The sequence below is a fragment of the Aquarana catesbeiana genome, linkage group LG04, assembly GCF_042186555.1.
Source record: "Aquarana catesbeiana isolate 2022-GZ linkage group LG04, ASM4218655v1, whole genome shotgun sequence".
Classification (NCBI taxonomy): Eukaryota; Metazoa; Chordata; class Amphibia; order Anura; family Ranidae; genus Aquarana; species Aquarana catesbeiana.
In genome coordinates this window covers 656,638,456-656,660,622 of record NC_133327.1, presented here as the reverse complement: position 1 = coordinate 656,660,622, position 22,167 = coordinate 656,638,456, and the positions used below count along the sequence as shown (strand labels likewise).

At 39.7% G+C, this 22,167-nt stretch overlaps 2 protein-coding genes and 1 long non-coding RNA gene across 3 annotated transcripts in view; 1 reads left to right on the top strand and 2 right to left on the bottom strand.

Annotated features, from left to right (window-relative positions):
• The window catches only part of EPAS1 (endothelial PAS domain protein 1), a 510,313-nt gene that overhangs the window by 216,861 nt on the left and 271,285 nt on the right, over positions 1-22,167 (bottom strand). The gene's annotated exons all lie outside the window — the stretch shown is intronic.
• LOC141140935 (uncharacterized) overlaps positions 1-22,167 on the top strand; it is a 98,399-nt gene that overhangs the window by 15,966 nt on the left and 60,266 nt on the right. Inside the window, exon 2 of the long non-coding RNA XR_012244023.1 lies at positions 7,996-8,059. This is a non-coding gene — a long non-coding RNA (uncharacterized lncRNA). The remainder of the gene's footprint in view (positions 1-7,995; positions 8,060-22,167) is intronic.
• LOC141140933 (uncharacterized) lies at positions 12,700-20,196 on the bottom strand. The gene is made up of 2 exons (XM_073628487.1): positions 19,128-20,196; positions 12,700-16,090 (listed from the first exon to the last, which is right to left on the bottom strand). Exon 2 carries the CDS (start codon positions 15,364-15,366, stop codon positions 13,819-13,821), a length of 1,548 nt encoding a protein of 515 aa, XP_073484588.1. The 5' UTR covers positions 15,367-16,090; positions 19,128-20,196; the 3' UTR covers positions 12,700-13,818.

Below are 22,167 nucleotides of genomic sequence, written 5' to 3'. Positions count from 1 at the left end.
GCCCCCTCTCTCTCTCCTCATTGGCTCACTGATTTTGACATTAACAGGAGCCAATGGCGCCCTCTGCCGTCACAGCCAATGAGGAGGGAGAGTTCCGGACAGCCAAGACACTAATGCACATTGCTGGATTGAGATGGGGCTCAGGTAACTATTGGGAGGAGAGGGGGGCTGAGGGGGGCTGCTGCACACAGAAGGTTTTTTATCTTCTTGCATAGAATGCATGACGGTAAAAAAAACCTTCTGCCTTTAGAACCACTGTAATGTATATGTAAACCTTCACCTTGTAAAACATCCCATTCAGTGTACAATAGAAATGAAAGGCAAAACATTTGTGTATAGATAATAATAAAAAAAAAAAAAAACATTATAAATACTTTTTTTCCATTTTTGATAAGTGATCACATTTCCACTGTTGTCAGCTGCAATAGGAGCACAGAGAGCTAGGGGAGGAGAAAACAGCAGCACACCAATCTTCCAAGTGAATGGGTTAAAGTGGTTGTAAACTCTGAAAAAAAAGACAAAGGTATAATGAGCTAGTATGCATCACATACTAGCTCATTATAAAAAACTTACCTTAGAACGAAGCTGTTGCAGCAGTCTCCGTACACCGCTGTGAAGGGCGACATGTCTCCGGAATGTTACTTCTATTATTATTATTATAATACGAGATTTATATAGCGCCAACAGTTTACGCAGCGCTTTACAATGTATAAGGGGGACAACACAATACTTCTAGGTTCGTGTGCTCCGGCGATGTGATTGGCCGGAGCCGCCGGTCACCACTAGAACACGTAGTTTCTTCAGTGCACATGTGCCGATGAAGTCGGCACATGCGGATACAGTGAATATCTCCTAAACTGTGCAAGTTTAGGAGAAATTCACAGTACCTACAGGTAACCCTTATTATAGGCCTACCTGTAGGCAAAAGATGGGTATAACGTGTTTACAACTACTTTAAGTGGTGGGGGTAAGGCGTGTCAGGAAAAGGCTGATCATTGGAGGAGTTCTCGTCACGGCTATAAAACTGACCATGCTGTGTCCCATGCCTAGTGTGGTCAGTTTTTGATAAGGAAAGCAGAGGGACTGGCAGGAACAGAGATTTCACACGAAGAAAGCGATACAAAGAGAACAGGATACTCTATTGTACATGGTACAGCAGCCACATATCAGCAATATAAAATGTTGGGTGTACATATTCTTTAACAGTAGGCAGTGCAATCTTGAGTCACTCTATTGGAGAAGTCTCCAGTCTTGGAGGATGGAAGAGCAGGGGGGTGCCTTGCTATCCTAGGCTATGGGGCTGTGTGTTTCTATTGAGGCACACAGTGTAAGGTGACACAACCCTAGTCACTGGATGCAAGGGTGGCTCCATAGGATGCTGAAAGGAGCCACCTTTAAAACAGGAGGTCTGGGGCAGTGATCATGGCACAAGCTTAAAGTGAAACATAGGCAAGAATTAAAAGATAAAGAAGCTGCATACTCAGTAAGTGATTAAATCCGTTTCTGAAAATGCTTTCAATTTAAATGTTTCTGCAGCAGCTTGAATTTGCTTTGCTGGTTTGAGAATTCAAAGGTAAACTGCAGCACCTGCAGGTCGGATGGAAGAATTGCAACCTAACATTGTCACTGTAAATCCCTTTAATTTGCAAAAAAAAAAAAAAATTCTTTTGATTTCTTCTAAGAGCAATACAAATCCCTTTCCCTCAGTTGTTAACAGTCCTAAAAAAATCTAACTTCACATTCATATAGGAAATTCATTGATTGCATTGTTTTGTTACAGTGCCAGCAGGTGGCGCTGCAGAGAGGATCTGTTATTGCAGCTCCCGGTCTCAGTAATTCCTGGTCTCTTTATTACAGGTCCGTGTATTTGAATTTAATACCCAGCACAGTCATAAATTGGGGTTTAAATGTCAGGTATTTAATGATTGGCTTGCAAGTATGTAAAAAGTAATTGACGATACATTATATATGTTTTGTGCTCCTTAAAAAAAATTTTAAAAAATTTTAAAAAGTTGAACTTTGGTGGAGGTGGTTTTCTCATTTGTGTATTGGCAGCCCTACCGACCTCAGAGAATAATAAAAAAAAAAAAAGGTTATATTTAGAAGTTCATGGAGCCATGCGATTAGAGAAGTGAAAGACGAGAAAGGTGACCTGTGTGTCTCGGAAACGTTGGTGTTATAATGTCCTTTTTTAGTTTTGTGATTCTACTTATGCAATTTTGACCCCAGTAAAAGATGGAGATCTAAAAATTGTGAGGGTGCTGACTTCTTTTTTTTGTTCACACGTTTAACCACTTGACCTCCGGAAGATTTACCCCCCTTCAGGACCATTTTTTGCAATACAGCAATGCGTTATTTTAACTGACAATTGTGCAGTTGTGCAACCTTGTACACAAATAAAATTGATGTCTTTTTTCCCCACAAATAGAGCTTTCTTTTGGTGGTATTTGATCACCTCTTCGGTTTTTATTTTTTGCGCTATAAACAAAAAAAAGATCACTTTGGAAAAAAAAATAAATTATATATATATATATATATTTTTACTTTCTGCTATAAAACATATCCATTAAAAAAAAAATTTGAAAATATCACATTTCTTCTTCAATTTAGGTCAATAGGTATTCTGCTACATATTTTTGGTTACAAAAATCCCACTAAGCGTATGTTGACTGGTTTGCGCTAAAATTATGGCGTCTACAAACTATGGGATATTTTTTGTTTTTTTTACTAGTAATGGAGGCCATCAGCGACTTATAGTGGGACTGCGATATTGCGGCAGACAAATCTGACACTAATAGAGTGATCAGTACTAATAAATATGCACTGTCACTGTACTAATGACACTAGCTAGGAAGGGGTTTAACATCAGGGGCGATCAAAGGGTTAGTTGCGTGCCTAGCCTGTGTTTGTGTACTGTGTGGGAGGTGCGTTTTACTAGGGGAGGAGTTGTTTACATAGACAGATTGCTGTTCTGCCTGTGTAATGTACAATCGGCGGGTGCCGGCGGACTTGGAGTCCGCGGTACCCACCGCTGCGTTCCTGCTGTGTGTGATCACAGCGGGACGCCGGCGGCATGCCCCAGACCCGGAAGTGTCAGATCACGCACTAGGTACATGATCAGGCACAGAGCTACAGATACACACACACATATATATATATATACATTTTTATATTATACATATAAAAGTGTGTGTGTGTGTATATATATATATTTTTTTTTATATATACATAATATAGCCAGGAAGTGATTAAAATAGAACTGAAGGCAAAGCTTTGCTAGAGTAAAGGAGGTTTATAACCCCAGTGAGTTTTTGCCAACTGTGTCTCATTGGGGAGATTTCCCTTCATTTCCTGTCCCATAGACCCAACAGGAAGTTAAAAATAATTTCTTTCAACGGGAGGGAATTTATGATAGTTGCCAGAACTAGTGTCCCCATTGCAAGATTTCCCCTCTATTCCTGTAACGGTGACAACCCAAAATTATAAGATTTATGTTCCCTTTCAGTGAAAATGGTCACCAGGACATGTAGAGAAGGTGAAGTCTCCCAAATTGGGGGCACAGACAGCATTGAAGTCCTGACAGATATTCTAATCCCTTTCCACTCTATCCAAAACAAAAAAAACAAAAAACCTGACGGGTGCTAACTTTTCACCACTCAAAAAAAAAAAAAAAAAAAGTTTAGCTTTAGATACTTGAACTGGATTACATTTTGCTGCGTATCTTCTGCGTATCTTCTCGGAGTTGCACATTAACATCACCTTAAAATGAATGGGTGAACTGCGTGGAGCAGGAATGCCGGAAGAACACCGGAAATCCCCATTAATACAGACACTGCCATACATCATGGAAACAGCAGGGATGCCGCAGATCTCATAGATTCCCCACTATTTCCACTGTTTTGACAAGTGCTTCAGATTGTTTCCGATTGTGTGTTTAATGACTTTTCCAATGCAAGATCAAGTACAGGGCTACAGAATTTTGTTTTTAAAGGGACATTAAACCTGATGAACAAGTTTTCGTGGAAAGTAATTTAGAGATCTTCCCCAGGCAGTTTTTAAAGGGTGTTGTAAAACCTCAAGATTTTTCACCTTAATGCATTCTAAGTTGAAAAACCTTCTTTACTGCAGCTCCCCCCAGACCCCCCTTTTAATTACCTGAACCCGATCCGATCCAGCGACATGCACGAGAGCAGCGGTTCCAGCCAACTGTGTCTCTCCAAATTAGACAGATTGATAGCAACAGGAGCCATTGGCTCCTGCTGCTGTCAATCAAATCGAGTGAGGCAGGAGCAGGGGGCGGGGCCGAATCCATGGACGCTGCAGTGGGACTCAAGCCTGCATGGGTACCCCCATGGAAAGCAGCCTGGAGGGACCCCAGAAGATGATCGGGGCTGCTCTGTGCAAAACGATTGCACAGAGTAGGTAAGTATAGACATGTTTGTTGTTGTTTTTAAAAAAAAAAAAAAAAAGGGGGTTTACAATGCCTTGAACTTTCTCATATGTTGGTTAAGGGTGACAGTGACACTAAATTCTGGTAAGAGAAAAAGTCTCCTCTATTGCTCTCAGCATTCTTTTTTTTTTTTTGCTGCTGTGAATCAGACTTCCTGTTAGAAGGTGGCTACGTTCATTCTCCATGATCCCACTGTATGTAGGAACGTAGCCACTCCTTGCTGAGATGGACTGTGGGATCTGTAGTGTGGATAGAGCAGTGCACAAGACTGCAACTAACATGCACTGTTCATTCCAAACATACTGAGGGGGGGAAAGTAGGTTTGGGAGCTCCCAGAGAACATTACAAGGATACAGAGAAACACAATAAGAACCAATTTCATGAAAGATAGATTACATGGCCACAATGGCATATCAACTGGGGGGGGGTTGTCAATCCCGGTCTGCCCCCGGTGCCACACATTGTGGGGGTGGGGTGTCAGGCCGGCGCCACTTATTCACTGGGGGTGTCGGCTCATGGGGCTGACACCTGGCAGTTCCAGGGAGCAAAAGGCAGAATGGGAGAGAGAAACAGCAGCGCTGAATAGACAACGAGCACTGCTGGAGTTAACTTTCCAAGCAGGTGATTGGTTGCCAAGGCCGTTTTTGCAGAGGAGGAGGAGGGGCCTGGCCACCAGGGGGAGCATTCTTCCGGGTTCCAGGCCGCAGAGTGCGGAGGCACTACACATGACGTGTGGCGCGCCGCTTGCCTGCCTGGGGGGGTGGGGGGTGGGATTGGTGTGCCAGATATAGGATCCGCCCCAGGTGCCAAATGCTCTAGGTACGCCCCTACTTGACTATTAAAGTGATAGTAAACCATTTAAAAAAAAAAAAATAACAAACATGTTACACTCACCTGCTCTGTGCAATGGTTTTGCATAGTATGGATACACACCTCCCAACATTTTGAGATGGGAATGAGGGACACCTACTGGCAAATGTATGTAGGCATAGGACACACCCCCTGCCACACCCCCTTGAAGAATTAACCAAAAAAAGGTTAAAGAGGAAAAAAAAAAATTAAAAGTCAGCAGCTACAAATACTGCAGCTGCTGACTTTTAATTGGACACTTACCTGTCCCTGGGTCCAGCGATGTGGGGGATCGAAGCCCCGCTCGTCTCCCCCTCCGTTCGGCGGCCCCGGCATTGCAACTGTGGGTGCCGGGCTGTGGCTTCACAGCCTGGCACTCACTGCGCATGCGTGAGTGGCTCCGAGCGCCTTGATTGGCCGCTCAGTCACCTGGGACCTGTAATGGGTCCCAGATGATTGACAGGAGGGAGGGAGCAGAGCTGAGCCCTTCCTGTGCCGAGGGGGAAGTGATGTCACCAGCCCAGGCACTGGAAGAGGCAGACTACGAGGGACCCCCTAGCAACAGGCATTTAGAGGTGAGTAAAAAAAAAAAAATATCCAAATTTTTTTTGTATTTTTTTTTAGGATTTTTCACGTAGTTTTTTTTTTTCTGGGTGGAACCCACTTTTTTTTATCAATACTATTCCTTTATATTGGCTTTTAAAATTAACAAATCGCAGCAATTTTAGAATTTGGATGAAAGGTTTAGCACTGGGAAACACTATATGAAAGATAAAAAGTGCATTTTATATACAACTATATAGATCAGACCAAAATGAGGGACAAATGAGGAGGAATGAGGGACAGAGGGACATTGCTCCAAATCAGGGACAGTCCCTCGAAATCAGGGACAGTTGGGAGCTATGTGGATATGCTAGAACTGCTCTTAGGGCTTGTTTACACTTGCGGTTGGGGAGGAGGCCAGTTCTACCGCCCACCTCAAAATTAACTTGGAGGCAAAAATTGTACCCCACTCTAGTGAATATGACCCATCTAAGTAAATGAGTTCATGCTAGAGCCAAATACTAGACTTGCAGTTGTGGCATGGTATACCAATTAAAAAAAACCTTGTGCCTGGATCGCTACTTGTTGCATGGCAGCCAGGAGGGCAATTGTCAGGACACCTGTGTCCAGGTGACAGATGCACACTGTTGGAGTCAGGAGTGCACTGCTAAGGTAGTGGACCCTACGACTCACTGCTGCGGATGGAACTCTGGGTGGTTCAGGAAGGCAGGTCCACTGGAGCACATACACGGATCCCACTGGGAGCTAGAGCATAAGATTCCCCAGGGGGCGGAGTCTAAGAGCCAGCAGGTGTTCACCAGAGCCTCTAGTGGTGAGGATGGACTGCGCTGCAACTGACTCCAGGTTTCGGCCCCCCAGGGTCTCCCAGCTCATGGTAGGCTACAGGAGGATAGAGAGGAAGCAGCAGCCCAGGACAACAAGGGATAGTAAGGAGAAAGCCAAAGATCAGGGCAACTAGCAGACAAGGATAGACCGAGAACACGCCAAAAAGTCAGGGTCACAAGCAGGCAGGGATAGTCAAGAACAAGCCAAGATCGGTAACAGAGACAAATGTAGAGCACACGGCAAACAGGATACCAAACACACAGTATTGCTCAGCAAGGCAGGCTTGGAGAACACAGTGTTAAATAGTGGTTCCTGTTGAGGCTAGGGTGGAGCCACACTGAGGGAAGATTGCTTAACCATGCAGGTGTGAGAGTGCAAGCCCTAAGACTGATACACAGACCAGGTAAGAGACAGACAGGGCATGAAAGTATTACTGCAAAGTCCTGACAGCAATCCTCAAAAAGTTGACTGCCTCTATCCCCCCTACCATCAACCACTTAAAAATCAACTTATTGAACATCCTCCTTAGGATAGAGAAAATGGACTTGCTCTTTGCCAACCATCAAAAATCCCTTAGATTCCAACACAAATGGGCCCCATTTATGGACAAAGTGCTCTCTCCCGCAGACAGGCAGGCCCTAACGGATCTAACACACAACAATAAGCACCACCAGATTCCATAGTACCCCTCCAGTCTGTTCCAAGGCCACATTTCTGTCCAACCATCTCCATTGTCAGCTCCACCATTGGATCAACTATCCCCACACCAATAACCCCCACCCCATACTCTCCGGACACTCTTCTGGACAGCACAGCAATGAAAATCTTACCGCCGCGCACTATTGTTTCGATCTTTACAGGCCCCGATTCATACAGCTCTACTAGGTTTTCTTGTTTGTAGCTTTGTTTGCATGTTGGCAACATACCTAGGTTACCTACCTGAGTTAAGTGATAGCCCAATGGTAGTTATATCGACCAGGGTTCACTCCCCCCCCCCCTCACCATCTGGTCTGTTTGTTCTGAAAAAACATAAAAAATGTCATGAAAAAAAAGAAAATCTTGTTCAGTATTCTTATCGCTTTCTGAATGCCTGTCAACCACTCCTGTACCGTTCTCTGAAAAGTGATCTGTGGTGGATCACTGCAAATGTAAATGAGCCCTTACTGCAGACATTTCCTTGCACCTACTGTAAATGTTATTGGCACTGTAGTGTACACTTGTCATTTCTCACCTGTGATGGTACTTTTACTGGTTGTTTATGGATTTTTGAACCAATAACGAATGCGTTTTTTCTCTGTCATTCATAGATTGACCTGGAACCGGAAGGAAGAGTATATGTAGTAATAGATCTCTCTGGCTCCTCAGGGGAAGGTAAGCAATTTGTTCACTTTGTTTATAGCTATTTTATGAAAGGTTCTCCAACTTCAGTCCCTGTGGACCATATACAGGCTGGGATCTTGGAGCAGACCCAATCATTTTTTTTGATGAGGTCTTGTTCATTCCTGTTTAATGAATAATACAAGCCAGGACGGGCCGCAGAGTTCCAGGACTATAAAATGTTTCCATTGGATGCTTGTAGTGATCACAGCTGCAGATTCTCACGCATCAAACGTATAAAAATACTTTTCTCTCCTGTAAGGTCTTCCCACCATCTGTAGATTGATGTCCTACAGGTGCTACAAACTGGGGTGACTGTACATACATGTCAACAGGGCTTTTTCTTTTTTTTTTTCAGCGGGAATGCAGTTCCAGTACCTCCAGCACTGACTGTATGTAATGGCAAAGGGTTGCTGGGGTGTGCTGCAGGGTCTATTGATACTGGCTGCTGGGAGATCTGTTCTAGCTAGAGGGGATCTATTGTTGCTGGTGGGGGGGGGGGGTAATGTTTTTGGGGGTGGGTCTTTTATTGCTGGGGGGGGGGGTGTGGTCAGTTGTTGCTGGGAGAGATCTACTGTTGTGGGAGAGGTCTATTGTTGCTGGCTGATGGAGAGTCTATTGACCCTGACTGGGGAGATCTGTTGTTGCTCCTGGGAGTCCATTGTTGCTAGAGGGGGGGATTTGCTAGTGGCCCTATTGTTACTGGCTGCAGATGATCTATTTTACTGCTTTTCTTATCATGACCAAATCCCATACAAATTACTTGGCACCACAAAATAGTACTTGTGTAGCGCCCCCCTGGGTTTAGTAGGAGCAGGGAGGTACCTCCAGATACAGGGAGCGAGCTTACATTCACCCCAAGGCTGAGTCCATGGCTATAATGGGAATTTAGGCGCCAGTCACTTTAGGTATTTTTCAATGCTTTAATGAGAACTTGAGAAAAGTAGTAGGAGAGAGGTTTAGGGGAGGCTTCAGATACACTTTTTAGCAGATCACTTACAGACTCCTTGAATCCAAAGGACAAAACGGCTTTCTTTAAAAGATCTTGGATACCTGGGTAGGTCTCTCACACAAACCTAGCAACCGGTAGAATATCTGGACAAGCCTCTTTCACAGACATAGCAGCCAGGAGCCAGTTACCTTGATTAGATTGTAGAACAGCTTGACAGTACCAGAACCTTTAGGCCGACCCGGCGATACTGTAAGGGTAGTTTTAGATATAGGTGCGTCCTCCAAACGAGTTACCAGGCCCTTCTGGGAGACCAGCCTTTATCCTGGCTCTCTCCAGCAAGGGTCCTCCTCTGGATTTCCTCAGCTTGGCTCTGCTTCTTCCACACCAGCAAGACAGTCTAAGGACCACCTCAGGATTAGTAGGCCCCAGACAGGCTTCTGGGCCTACTTGCAGAACTTGCAGCAGCACATCCTCGGGCCATGAGGACCCCGAGGCACTAACTAAGAGCACATGGCATCTGTCCAATAAATACCCCTTCCCAGAATGCACAGCGGCCAGGAACCTCCTACTGGGCTGTCTCTGGAAAAAGAATATTCATTACAGCTCAACCTAGTTGTAATTCTCAAACTGTTCTGTGGTACCAGTGACACCTACTGGCAACAGTGAGAAATGCACAACCCAGCCCAGTTTAGAACAGAATCCAATATAAAATCAAATCTTAGCTGTTTACAGCTCAGCCAAACACTAAATTTACACTATAGCCCCAGTTTTAGGAAGAGGGGGCTACACTTGGTTTTGTATTCTCTAAAAGGAGCGGTACTGGGAGGTGGGTAGGGGGTGGAACCAAGGAATGGTGCTCAGAGGTGGGTAGGGGGCAGAGAAAAGGGGTGAATCGGAATGGGGGAGTTCCTGCACCTATTCTCTAAGAAAAAAAAGCTCGCATGTGAACCATGATTCTCCATTTTACCATTTGTCGTGCTTTGGCCGTTGCATGACAATGCACGACATAAGCAATAATATTATTGTCTATAGGGCTCATTCACATCTATATAACACTCTTCTATGTGACTTGGAAAAAGGTGCAATTGCTTCTTTTAACCCTATAAACTCCAAAATGCATAATAAGAAAAAAAAACACATGCAAACCACATACAAAAATTAGGCACCCAACTGAACTTGGGCTGGCTTTACACTCATGTGTTGCAGTAACAAAAGGACAAACAGGTTTAGAATAGGCTATCCAAACTGCAACTAAAGTAGTTGCCAAAGTACCCTTGCTATAGCTCGATACGACGCACGTGCTTGTCAGGGCAGGAAGTGATGGGGAATCTCTCCAATAGGGACAAAGTAAAAAAGTAAATCATATAAGTTTAGTAGTGCAAGGAAGAATTGAGTTTGGGTTACACTAGTAGAAGTTTGAATGGAAATTTTTACAAACATTCGTACGAAAATTTGTATTAACCACTTCAGCTCCGGATATTTTACCCCCCCCCCCCTTCACGACCAGGCCATTTTTTGCGATAGGGCACTGCATTACTTTAACTGACAATTGCGCGGTCGTGCTACGCTGTACCCAAATAAAATGTATGTCCCTTTTTTCCCATACAAACAGAACTTTCTTTTGGTGGCATTTGATCATTTTTTATTTTTTGCGCCATAAACAGAAAAAGACTGACAATTTTGAAAAAAAAAAAACAAAACAAAACATTTTTTTTTTACTTTCTGCTATAAAACCTATCCAATAAAAAAGAAAAGTGTAAAAGTCGATTTTCTTCATAAATTTAGGTCAATATGTATTCTACTACATATTTTTGGTAAAAATAAATTCCAATAGGTGTATATTGATTGGTTTGCACAAACGTTTTAGCATTTACAAACTATGGGATATTGTTATGGAAGTTTTTTTTTCTTTTGTAACTGGTAATGGCAGGGATCAGTGACTTTTATACAAGGACTGCGACTTTGCGTTAGACAAATCGGACACAAATTGACACTTTTGGGGGTTTTTTTGGGGACCAGTGACCCCAATACAGTGATCCGTGCTAAAAATATACACTGTCACTGTACTAATGACACTGGCAGGGAAGGTGTTAACAGATGATCAAGGGGTTAACTGTGTTCCCTGGGAGTGCTTTCTAACTGTGTGGGGGGTGCATTTAGCAGAAACGCAGGATCTGGTCTGCTTAGCAGAAACACTGGATCTCTGTCTTCCCGTCTCAAAGAACAGAGATCTGCCTTGTTTACACAGGTAGACCGCCATTCTGCTGATCTCCGGAAAGATCGACTGGTCCCGGTGGACATCGGCTCCCGCTGTGTCCATTCACAGCGGGTCGCTGGAGGCGCGCGCCCCAGACCCAGAAGCTTCAGATCATGTACCAGGTATGTGATCTGACACAGAGCCACCGCCCTGCTGCAGTATATCTGCGTGGGGCGGTCGCTAACTGGTTAAAATATTTAGTAAATCCGGATTTTGTTCTAAACTAGCTTAACATTTCATTGGCTTTTAACATTAGATCTTTGAAATGAATGGACTTTACCAAACAAAAACCACATACACTGGAAGTGTGACAGACCCAACCAGGACAGGGGCTTTTGGAGAGGACTATGTGCAAGCCTCCTACCCACTGATTATGGCCCATGGAGAGAGCAGATCATTCTACAATGATGGAGAACAATATGATGAATGCTAAGAGCAAGGCTTGGATTCGTTCTCTGAATAAGGACAATAAAGCATCCCTTCTGGAGTGGATAAAAAGGTGTAATATTATTCTTGCACAGGTTAATGGTTAAGAGGGAATGTGGGGGCCCTCCTGCAGACTGGGTTGGAGAGGCTCCTTCACTTGGGACAGAGATATTTATCAACAATATCCCTAAAGAAATCTATGAAGATAAATTAATTCCACCTTTTCAGACTGCTGGAATATTGTTGGAGTTTGTCTCATAGACTGTTTTAAACTGTTGCAGGATAGTCTGAGGTGGGGTGGAGGTTTGTTATGTGTTTATTGTTAAGTGGGTCTCTTCCATTGTGTGCGTTCCCATTGTTAATTGAGTCACCTATTGTTACGGTCTGTTGGCTAACTCTTGGAGGATCCTACATGTAGGGATTAGCCTTGTGTCAACTCTACTTCATCCTCAAACCATTGTGTGATGTTTTAGGGTAAATATTTGGTTTTATTGTTCCTGTGGTAACTTCCCCTTCTTGTGAAGTGTATAAAAACCTGTATTTCTGTTCAATAGTCATTCCTTTGTTTATTTTCCCAACATCTTGTCTGTGTACAATGCTTGGGGTAAAAAGGCTGGTATTGGCTCTGTCTGCTGGAATGGTTTGGAGGGCAGGAGGCACTGTTAATGGTGGAAACACCTAAGCAGGGTGTCAAGCGTTCCATCACAGGTAGAAATTGGTACATTTGAGGAAATATTTTCATACTGCTCCTTCCAGTTTTCTCATCACTGCGGTCGAAAACAAATGTTGATTTGACCCCACTAATGATTAGAGAAAAAACCCAACGTTCTGACAACGAAAAATGGAATTCTACCTAAGTATATCCAGCTTTAAAATGTTTTGAGTGTTTTTGTTGCTGTCCGTTCTTTCTGAAATATATGAAATAATATTGTATAAAAAGCCTTCAATAATGATGATTCTCGTGAGACGAATTTTGGAATTATTTCTGCTTGAGTCAGCTTAAATCAAAACCGTGTGTTTTATTGTACACACATAAACTTGGAAAATACTTACAAAAATAGTACATTCATATTCAGAATTAGTGTTGTTTCATATATGCAAAAAATGTTCAAAATATATAGTTCATTTGTTTCAAAGATCTGAAAGTCTTTAGACATGTGCTTTCCTTTGTGTTACTTCATCTAAGATGGCCGATTAACCTCTTGTGTCCTGGCTTGAATAGAGTTGTGGCTTGGAAGCAGAAAATTTGTGTAAAGACAGCTGTGTCTTGGGAGGAATACATGTGTGTAAAGAGATGTGTCTTGGAAGCAGGATGTGTGTGTGAAGAGTGAGCCAGAAGACTGGATTCCTTGTGTCTATATGAACTCAGTCTTTCAAATTCGCGCCCAAACACAAATCCCTCCCATACACTCCCCTTTTCTCCTCCTTTAGAAAAGCGGGGGCTAGAGTAGATATACAAGCCTTTTTAGCATCTGTTTCACTTTAACCAAACCTTTTAAACATGAAACCAGATATATGTGAGAGGCTTTCAGCAGACCTCTTAAAACATAAACGCATAAATCAAACAAAGTATCAGTTACATAGGAAGACCCATACATATACATATATTTACAAAATCCATCAAATTCTGACAGGGTCTTGACCTGCATTTTCAGTCAATGAATGGCCATTTGGGTATCACTAGCTCAAAGTCCTGTCATTCAAACACATATGGAAAATGCATATTCTTTTCAATAAAGCCAATTAAAATTTAGATATTAAGAATATAACATTCCCCTCTGAAATATGAATAACAATCATATTTCCAAAGTTTAAATTCATTCATAGCATCCATGTCCCATTCATACTGACTTTGATCCAATAACTCCAAATGTATTTCCATCACCAACCAAATTTGCAATACCAAAACCCATCTTTCTCTTAAGCTTATTTTGCAATAAATTATCTCCCTTCTTGATTTCATTTCTAATTCGATAATATATTTTTTTCATTCTAAACATCAAACATAACTGGAATATAATGAATAACATAATAATAATAAAAAGAATAACTATAGGATGTGATAAAATATTTCCTGCTGCTGAGGTTATTGAAGTTTTTCCCCAAATTGATACACTATTACTGAATTTTTTTCCACCAATTACTTCCTGAAAATTCTGACCATTGATGAGATATCTCTTGCAAATTACCTTGTTCATGTTTAAATAATATTTCTGCATTCTGAAGTTCCTTAGCCAAAGCTATCAATAAACCTTTATCCTTATGAATTACATTTACCCATTCTTCCCAAGGAAATTCATCTATCTGAGATATATTATATTGTGTGGGAAGAGCACTTATATTTTTCATAAGCACATTTGTTAAATTTGTTCTAAATCCATTAATACTTATTGCTACAATGTCTCCTTCTATACAATACAAGCCTTGATTTAGGTTTTCTGTATTTGTACAAGAAGAGAAAAAAGTTTTAACCCTTTCTGTATCTGACATGATCTGAAAACAAACCTTCTTTTTATCTACACAAGTAACTAATTCAGAAATTGTTTCAACTTTTTCTATTCTTGCTGAACATAATGTATGATTATGATAACAAGAATGAAAAATACTTTTATCTTGATTAGGTAAACAGATAACTTTAGACTGAAATTGTAAACATGATGACAAATCTAATTGTTCTAATTCAGAATTTTCATTGTTAAATGCAAAATCTGTATACTGTAATTTATAATACAATAATTGTGTATTGCTGACGGGTAATCCCAAGACAGTGATTGGAAACAAAATTTGTTCTTGTCCTGCTATCGGAATCATAGAAGAACTATAACAAACATCCTGTTTACATCCTATCCATTTATTTACCCATAAATCTGTATGATTTATAGCATATACATATTCTCTGGGTAAATTCTGTAAAATGCCAAGAGGGGTTATTCCACTCTGAAATGCTTGAGCAATTATTTTAAAATTAGTGGAATATTCAGTCTGGATCTCTAAACATGCTCTGGCAATATGAGAATGTTGTTCACTGAACATTAAATCAAGAGTAATATTTTGAAGATGTAAAATAGATGGACCCATTATATTAGCTGTTTTAATAACCATATTTTCTAAAATTTCATTTAAATTTCTCTGTATTTTAATCCCGTTACTACCCACTAAACCAGCTGTCTCAAGGTCAGACTTTAAAGTATTAATATCCATACTATTTGTTATACTCCCAATTAGGCCAATCCCTCCTAAAATACCTTCAACAATACCACGCTTATTTCTGTTATGGTTTCTATTATTAATTCCAAACCATCTTTCAATACCCAATTCCATATTAACCAAATGTCCTTGACATTGTGGAAACCCTGTAGAAATTTTCCATTCTGAAACATTAAAGTTCCACAATATAATGACAAACTTTCCCTCTCTCAAAAGAGTTCTGGATTGGAAATGGTTAATCTGAAATGGATTTGCTGAGACACTTTTCTTACCAACACATGGAGTTTTCCCAGGAGACCTTACAACAACACTTCCCTTCGCACATTTCATTGGATAATTTACTATTGATATGCAACATTCATATATACCAGTATCATTCAAAGATACTCTCATTTGTTGATAAACAAATGTATTATTGATCCAATTCACACTACCATAAATTCCTTTATGAATTATCATAGTAGAACTGTGAAGAAAACTTCCCAAAAATTCATCGTTCCTTTTCCAAGTTACCAATGAATCTTGAGGTACATATATTTTTGTTTTACATATCAAATGCAAACTATCATTATCTTCAAAAATGTTCAAAGATTGTTACCTTTACAAATACTGACCAAAAACTCCTTCCCAATATATTGTGTTCAAAAGTTCCGGGTTCTGTTGTTTAACCTATAAGATCCCAGCATTTTAACAAAATTTGTTTTGGATTCTATTTTAACGTTTACCTCAACATTATTACTATGAATTAAATATAATTCCATACAGCAATCATATCCCTGTCCTACAAATACATATCCATACAATTCTTCAGCTGTATTGTTATCAACGTATCTAGAATTATATTCTGTTATTTGTATTAAGATCAATATCTTTATCACTCTTGTCCTCTGTATTAATATCAATGTCTTTATCACTTTTATCTATATTGATATCAGTGTCTAGATCTCTTTTGTCTCTCAATAATGTAATGACTTTGTTGTGTAGTTCTTCAATCCTGTTAACCTCTGCATAGCTGGAACAGTTTGTGATATATTTTACCACAGATAAAATTGTCACTAGGGAAAAGATGAATCCTGTGATGATGATAAATCTTCTCTCTTTAACACTTTCTTTTGTTGAACTGTCATCTTTCTTCTTTTTTGGAATCCATGATTCCTCCAGATTGATGAAATATAATTCATTCCTAGGAAAAATAAAAGCAGCATCATTTATCTCAGAATATTACATTTGTTATACCCACATTTTTATTTATACATGCTTTTTCACTAAATTGAGAAATCCTTGAACTAATACCATTGTCCCTTGAACATCCAAGATGTCAAATGGACCTTCCCAATTACTTTGCCATGGTCCACTTCTCCTGAACCTTTAGTTCCGCCTGTGACGTGTATCTCACCATCTCTGGGTGTGACCTCATACATGGCAACTCTTTAATCACCATATTTCTTTCTGTATAAACTAATGCTAACAACATCTAATTTTTGATTTAAATAAATCTTTCCATTCCTAATTATCAATCTTGATAAACCGTTTATCTTGAATAAAAGATAATTTTGGTTTTAATAATAAAATAACAAAATGTTACAAGAATCAGATATGTGTGTGTGTATGTAACAACAGTTAATTAGATATGTGTGTGTGGATATAACAGCAATTCTCATACTTTATATGTGTCTTGTGTATACTGGAGTGAATGTCTATTACAACATCTACTGGAATGCATGTCTGCCAAAAAACTCTGTTACAGGCATTCTACTCCTAAAAAAACAAACCCCCTCCTTTCTTATTCAGAAAGGTTCTTTTTTGTCTTGTAGTCCCACAGATGCAGACTCTCAATGAGTAGTCCCCCCCCTCCTTTTTAAAAAGGATGGTGTCATTTCACTCTCAAATTCCTAAGGATGGGGCTATGTGCTCTGTGAGTCACCATTTAATTTATACAATACAAGTTTCTTTAAACTTCTAAAACAAATACTACATATCAGTATATATACAAATTGTCTTTTAATAATCTCCTAAACAAGGAATATTGTAAAATAAAGAAATTATGATCTTTTAACTCAAACTTAAAAATGTGTGGAGGGACCATTTTTCATACAAGCAACTGCATGTAACACCATTCTGTTCAAATTGTCCTGTATCATCTATAACCAATACACTCTTATGCAAAAGGAAAATACCAAAAAGAAATATCATTTTCTGAATGACATTCAATACCTTTAAATAACATCCTAATATCTCTTCTCAAATCACAAGCATTACACTAACAATCCTTGCTGTATATTGCCAACCAAACGTTCATTGTGAAACACAAGTGACAAAATAATTCTTCCTGTCATTAAATCAAATGAAGAATACTCCATAACTGAACAAACTGTACCTGCAAACTGTGAATGATATGATACATGAAATCTCTGTCCTATTCCCAAGATTTTACACATTACCTGCATGATTTTACCTATAAAATGGAATCCTCTGCCACTACTGAGGTTTGCTAGTATACCCCAAACTAGAAAAACATGATTAATCCATATCCTATCAGTAATTAAAATATCTTTGTACACAGATTAGACAATATTTAATTACTCTGTCTACAGTCTCTTCCATTTTGTCCCAATAGAATTTCTCTTTAAGAATTTCAAGCAATTTTTGCTTACCAAAGTGATCTAAACTGTCATAGTTAAATTTAGTGAATTCCACCTGTAGGTGTTGTGGTACATTAAAATATAGAAAATCCATCTAAGTCATGATATTAGATCCTGTTATCATTAACAAATTATAGATATAATATCACCCGATGAGGACTCAAAAAATCGATTAATCTTTTAAACCTCTGAAAACGAAGGAAAATCTTATATTTGTTTTTTCCACAACATAATTTTGACCATATTCAGGTTAAAATCACTAATTCTCCATACAAATCTGCATCCTTTGCTAATTGAGTACAAAGCTGTTAATTACCCCCTTATCAGATGAACTAAACCTCTCAATGTTCCATCTGAACAAAAAATGAAAAATTAAAATCATAATAATCATAACTGGGGAAAAATTAATAAAAAATTAATAATCCAAAGGATTATCCTTGAATTCTAAAAATATATCAAATAAAAACCAAATCTCTGAACCTCAAATCATAACCTTATTATCCATAGCAAAGAATCAATAACCAAATCTCTGAACCTCAAATCATAACCTTATTATCCATAGCAAAGAATCAATAACCAGAAAATCCTTACCATCCATGCAGTTCATTTAAGGACTGCTAACATTGTTTTTCACAGTGTTATATGATACATAGTGATACCTTTCCTGTCTTAATGGACTGTTTGCAGTTTGCAATCTTTGCATTTGGGTCTTAAAAGGGAAATTAGTTTGATTATTATGGCCTCTATACCTCAAATTACTACACCAGCGCACAGAATACACTTCATAGCGCCTTGGCATCGTTTTCGGATAATACAACCTCTTTTGTATATCATTATTATTAGCCATCACACAAAACCTAGCTATGTGACCCTCTCTTTTGCAAACTAAACATTTAAGAGTTGTTTTTTTTGCATATACCTTTCTTTGAGTATATGGCGATGAAAATTTACATTTCTGTTGAATATTACTATTATTCGAATCAACAGACTTCATGCTTTCATTGTCTGAGGAAATATTAACCTCCTCAAATGACTCCACTGAGTCAAATCCAGAATCAGCATCATTATCCCTCGCCTCTGACTTTGTCACGTGTTCATAAGCTAAACACTGAGCATGTGCAGAAGACTGAGCTTGCAATAATTGCATTTTAAGCAAACTTATAACATTCTCTTGTTCAATTTCTTTCTGAGTTAAAAAAGCAATACAACTTTCTTTTTCTTTAACTGATTCCAATAATGCATTCATTTTATGTTCTAATGCATCATTTTCAATCATTAATTGTTGAATATGTAAATTCTCCTGTGTTTGTGCAATTTCTGTTACACTTTGACTTTGTTTTCCTGGCATATCAAAAACCATTGCATTGAAGACTGTAACTAATTTCAACACATTGCTTAATTTTCTCTTAGATTTAGCTAATGAAAATCTAGTTTTATCAATTTCTTTATTTGCCTGTAGGCATTGATTATACATTGATTGCCATAACTTAGTGTCTGAAATATAGCTGGCTAAACCTTCAAATTCTAAATTACTTTCTTCAGCTATAACATTTATAAATTCCATATTTTGGTACTCACCGAATATAAAACTTTTGCGTTTTCCGATGGACTCTAATTAAACCGTCTGTCAAGACTTCAGAATTTCCAAAATCCTCTGGTCTTCACGAATCAAAGTAGCGATTCTAGGTTCTTTCAATAATAGCAAAGTTTTCTCTGTTCCTCACTTTCCCCTCTGAAGAACGGAAAAGTGGCAAAAAACTTCTGACGATTGAAACTGGCTGGCGTCCGCCAATGAAATATATGAAATAATATTGTATAAAAAGCCTTCAATAATGATGATTCTCGTGAGACGAATTTTGGAATTATTTCTGCTTGAGTCAGCTTAAATCAAAACCGTGTGTTTTATTGTACACACATAAACTTGGAAAATACTTACAAAAATAGTACATTCATATTCAGAATTAGTGTTGTTTCATATATGCAAAAAATGTTCAAAATATATAGTTCATTTGTTTCAAAGATCTGAAAGTCTTTAGACATGTGCTTTCCTTTGTGTTACTTCATCTAAGATGGCCGATTAACCTCTTGTGTCCTGGCTTGAATAGAGTTGTGGCTTGGAAGCAGAAAATTTGTGTAAAGACAGCTGTGTCTTGGGAGGAATACATGTGTGTAAAGAGATGTGTCTTGGAAGCAGGATGTGTGTGTGAAGAGTGAGCCAGAAGACTGGATTCCTTGTGTCTATATGAACTCAGTCTTTCAAATTCGCGCCCAAACACAAATCCCTCCCATACACTCCCCTTTTCTCCTCCTTTAGAAAAGCGGGGGCTAGAGTAGATATACAAGCCTTTTTAGCATCTGTTTCACTTTAACCAAACCTTTTAAACATGAAACCAGATATATGTGAGAGGCTTTCAGCAGACCTCTTAAAACATAAACGCATAAATCAAACAAAGTATCGGTTACATAGGAAGACCCATACATATACATATATTTACAAAATCCATCAAATTCTGACAGGGTCTTGACCTGCATTTTCAGTCAATGAATGGCCATTTGGGTATCACTAGCTCAAAGTCCTGTCATTCAAACACATATGGAAAATGCATATTCTTTTCAATAAAGCCAATTAAAATTTAGATATTAAGAATATAACACTTTCTTGTCCCAGTGGCACTCGCACCTCCCATTTCTTGTATAGGTGTCATAGGGACGGGAAGGGAAGGAATCCCCCCTCCCCCCCTAATTGATGTCACAGACAGAAATATGGAACCTACTCTAATTAAAACTAAAGTATTGGGTTGGAGTAAGCATTAAAACTGGGTATAAATATAATTAAATGCAAAGTTCTTGGTACAATCATTTGCATATGGGAAACCACATACCACAATCGAGCCTCTGTCCATATGATTATACCAAAATGACACGTAATTATGTATTGTGGTTTTTTGTTTTCCTAATGAACGTCCATCCATGCATGTGGTTAAACCACAGCCTTGAGTTAGAATATTATAATGTAAATTAAGTGATTAAATGAACTCAACATAGGACCTAACATTTAAAAAAAAACATATCCTGACGCTGGTTAGATCCATTAAAACATGGTAATCGTTGACATATCCCTATTGCGTGCAGCCCGTGCGGTGCACCCAGGCCCTAAGGGAGAGTGGTCCTACTGTGCACTCACTGAAAATATTGGCAATTTCATTTGGGGTTCCGCACACAGTGGCAGAACTACTGCCATAGCAGCCCACTTGGCTGCTGTTTGGAATGGGGCTTAGGGTGGCCCGATCAGGACCAAGAAGGGTGAGCTGGCCATTGGGGTCCACGTCCTCCATTCTGCTACTTGCCTGGATACCACCAGTGCTTCTGTTCTGTTTGAGACCAAGTCCCTGCCTGTCATTGTATGCCGGGACTCTACAGAGACACAGAGTTGTCTCCTCCAGTTATCTGCCTTAAAGTTTTGGCTACAAGATAATTAGAGCCATCAGGCACCGTGGGAGAAGATGGTTTAAACACAGAGCCTTGGAGGTAGAGAGTTTAACTTGCCAGGTGCCACCAAGGTGTTCTCTGATTGGAATAAGTGAAGATAGTGGTGTCACCTCCATGACTCTACACCCCATCCAACTAGAGAACGTCTTGCATTAACTGACAAAAATACAATGTGTTCTGTTAATGGCGCAAATTCCGAGCAAGTGGACCTCTTGTGTTCACTACCCAACAGGACAGCCACTCAGCACTACCCTTGGAAGACATGGCGATCAATGTAGTAGCGGTGCCTACAACAGTGATGTCCAGCTTCCAAAGGGAAGGCACATACATACTTAGGTTGAATCAACTGGACCAATGTAACAATGCTATAAAATCCATACATAACCTTCAGCTTTAAGAGAAGTTCTTTGAAGTGGAAAACCTCTTTGAGCATCCGCATCAGAACTTGGAAGCCTAGTCACATGTCACTGTTCCTCAGGCACAAATTATTCGGAGGGTTTTTTGTTTTGGCCGCGTTTTCCCAATTTCTGGCTTGGATGTGAATGGTGTACCACATAATTATAAAATGGATAGTTATGTAATGTGGTTGATTCACAACTTCCATCTGTTGTGGAAGTGTTTGTGCCAGCTCGCCCGCTTCCCCTAAACTGGTGTGCTTTGCGCCTCTCGCCCGGGCTGTGATGTGAGTTTTACACCCGGATCTAACACGGTGACAAGTTGTTAACAAATAGTTAATGGTAATCTCCGGCTGCTCGCACGGGCTCTGTGTTTATGGAGCTTTACTTCTCTGCCCGTTCTAGCAGCTTTGTGTCGTAGAGCCGAGAGGCTCGGGCTGTTTTTGTGTATTGCTGGCAGCGTTAAGCTTAGCTGTGGTTTTGTGGAGTGTGTGTTAGAAATGTTTAGCCTTAAAAAGGCTTTATTCTTGTTTTAAAGAGCCCTAGTCACCAACCTAAAATATTTTAATTGAAAAACGCATGCTTGCAATGTTTTTCCTTTCAATAAATTATTTTTTTTCCACTTACAGTGTGCTCTTGCTAGAACTTGTGAAAAAATCTGACTATTCATCCTTACACGTCACAGCCTGTTGGGTTACTCAATTATACCCCAGGGGATACTCCTTTTCTGAGAG

Bases quoted from the DNA above. Each gene is read 5' to 3' on its own strand.
- LOC141140933 (XM_073628487.1), bottom strand. From the start codon at position 15,366: ATGATAATTCATAAAGGAATTTATGGTAGTGTGAATTGGATCAATAAT.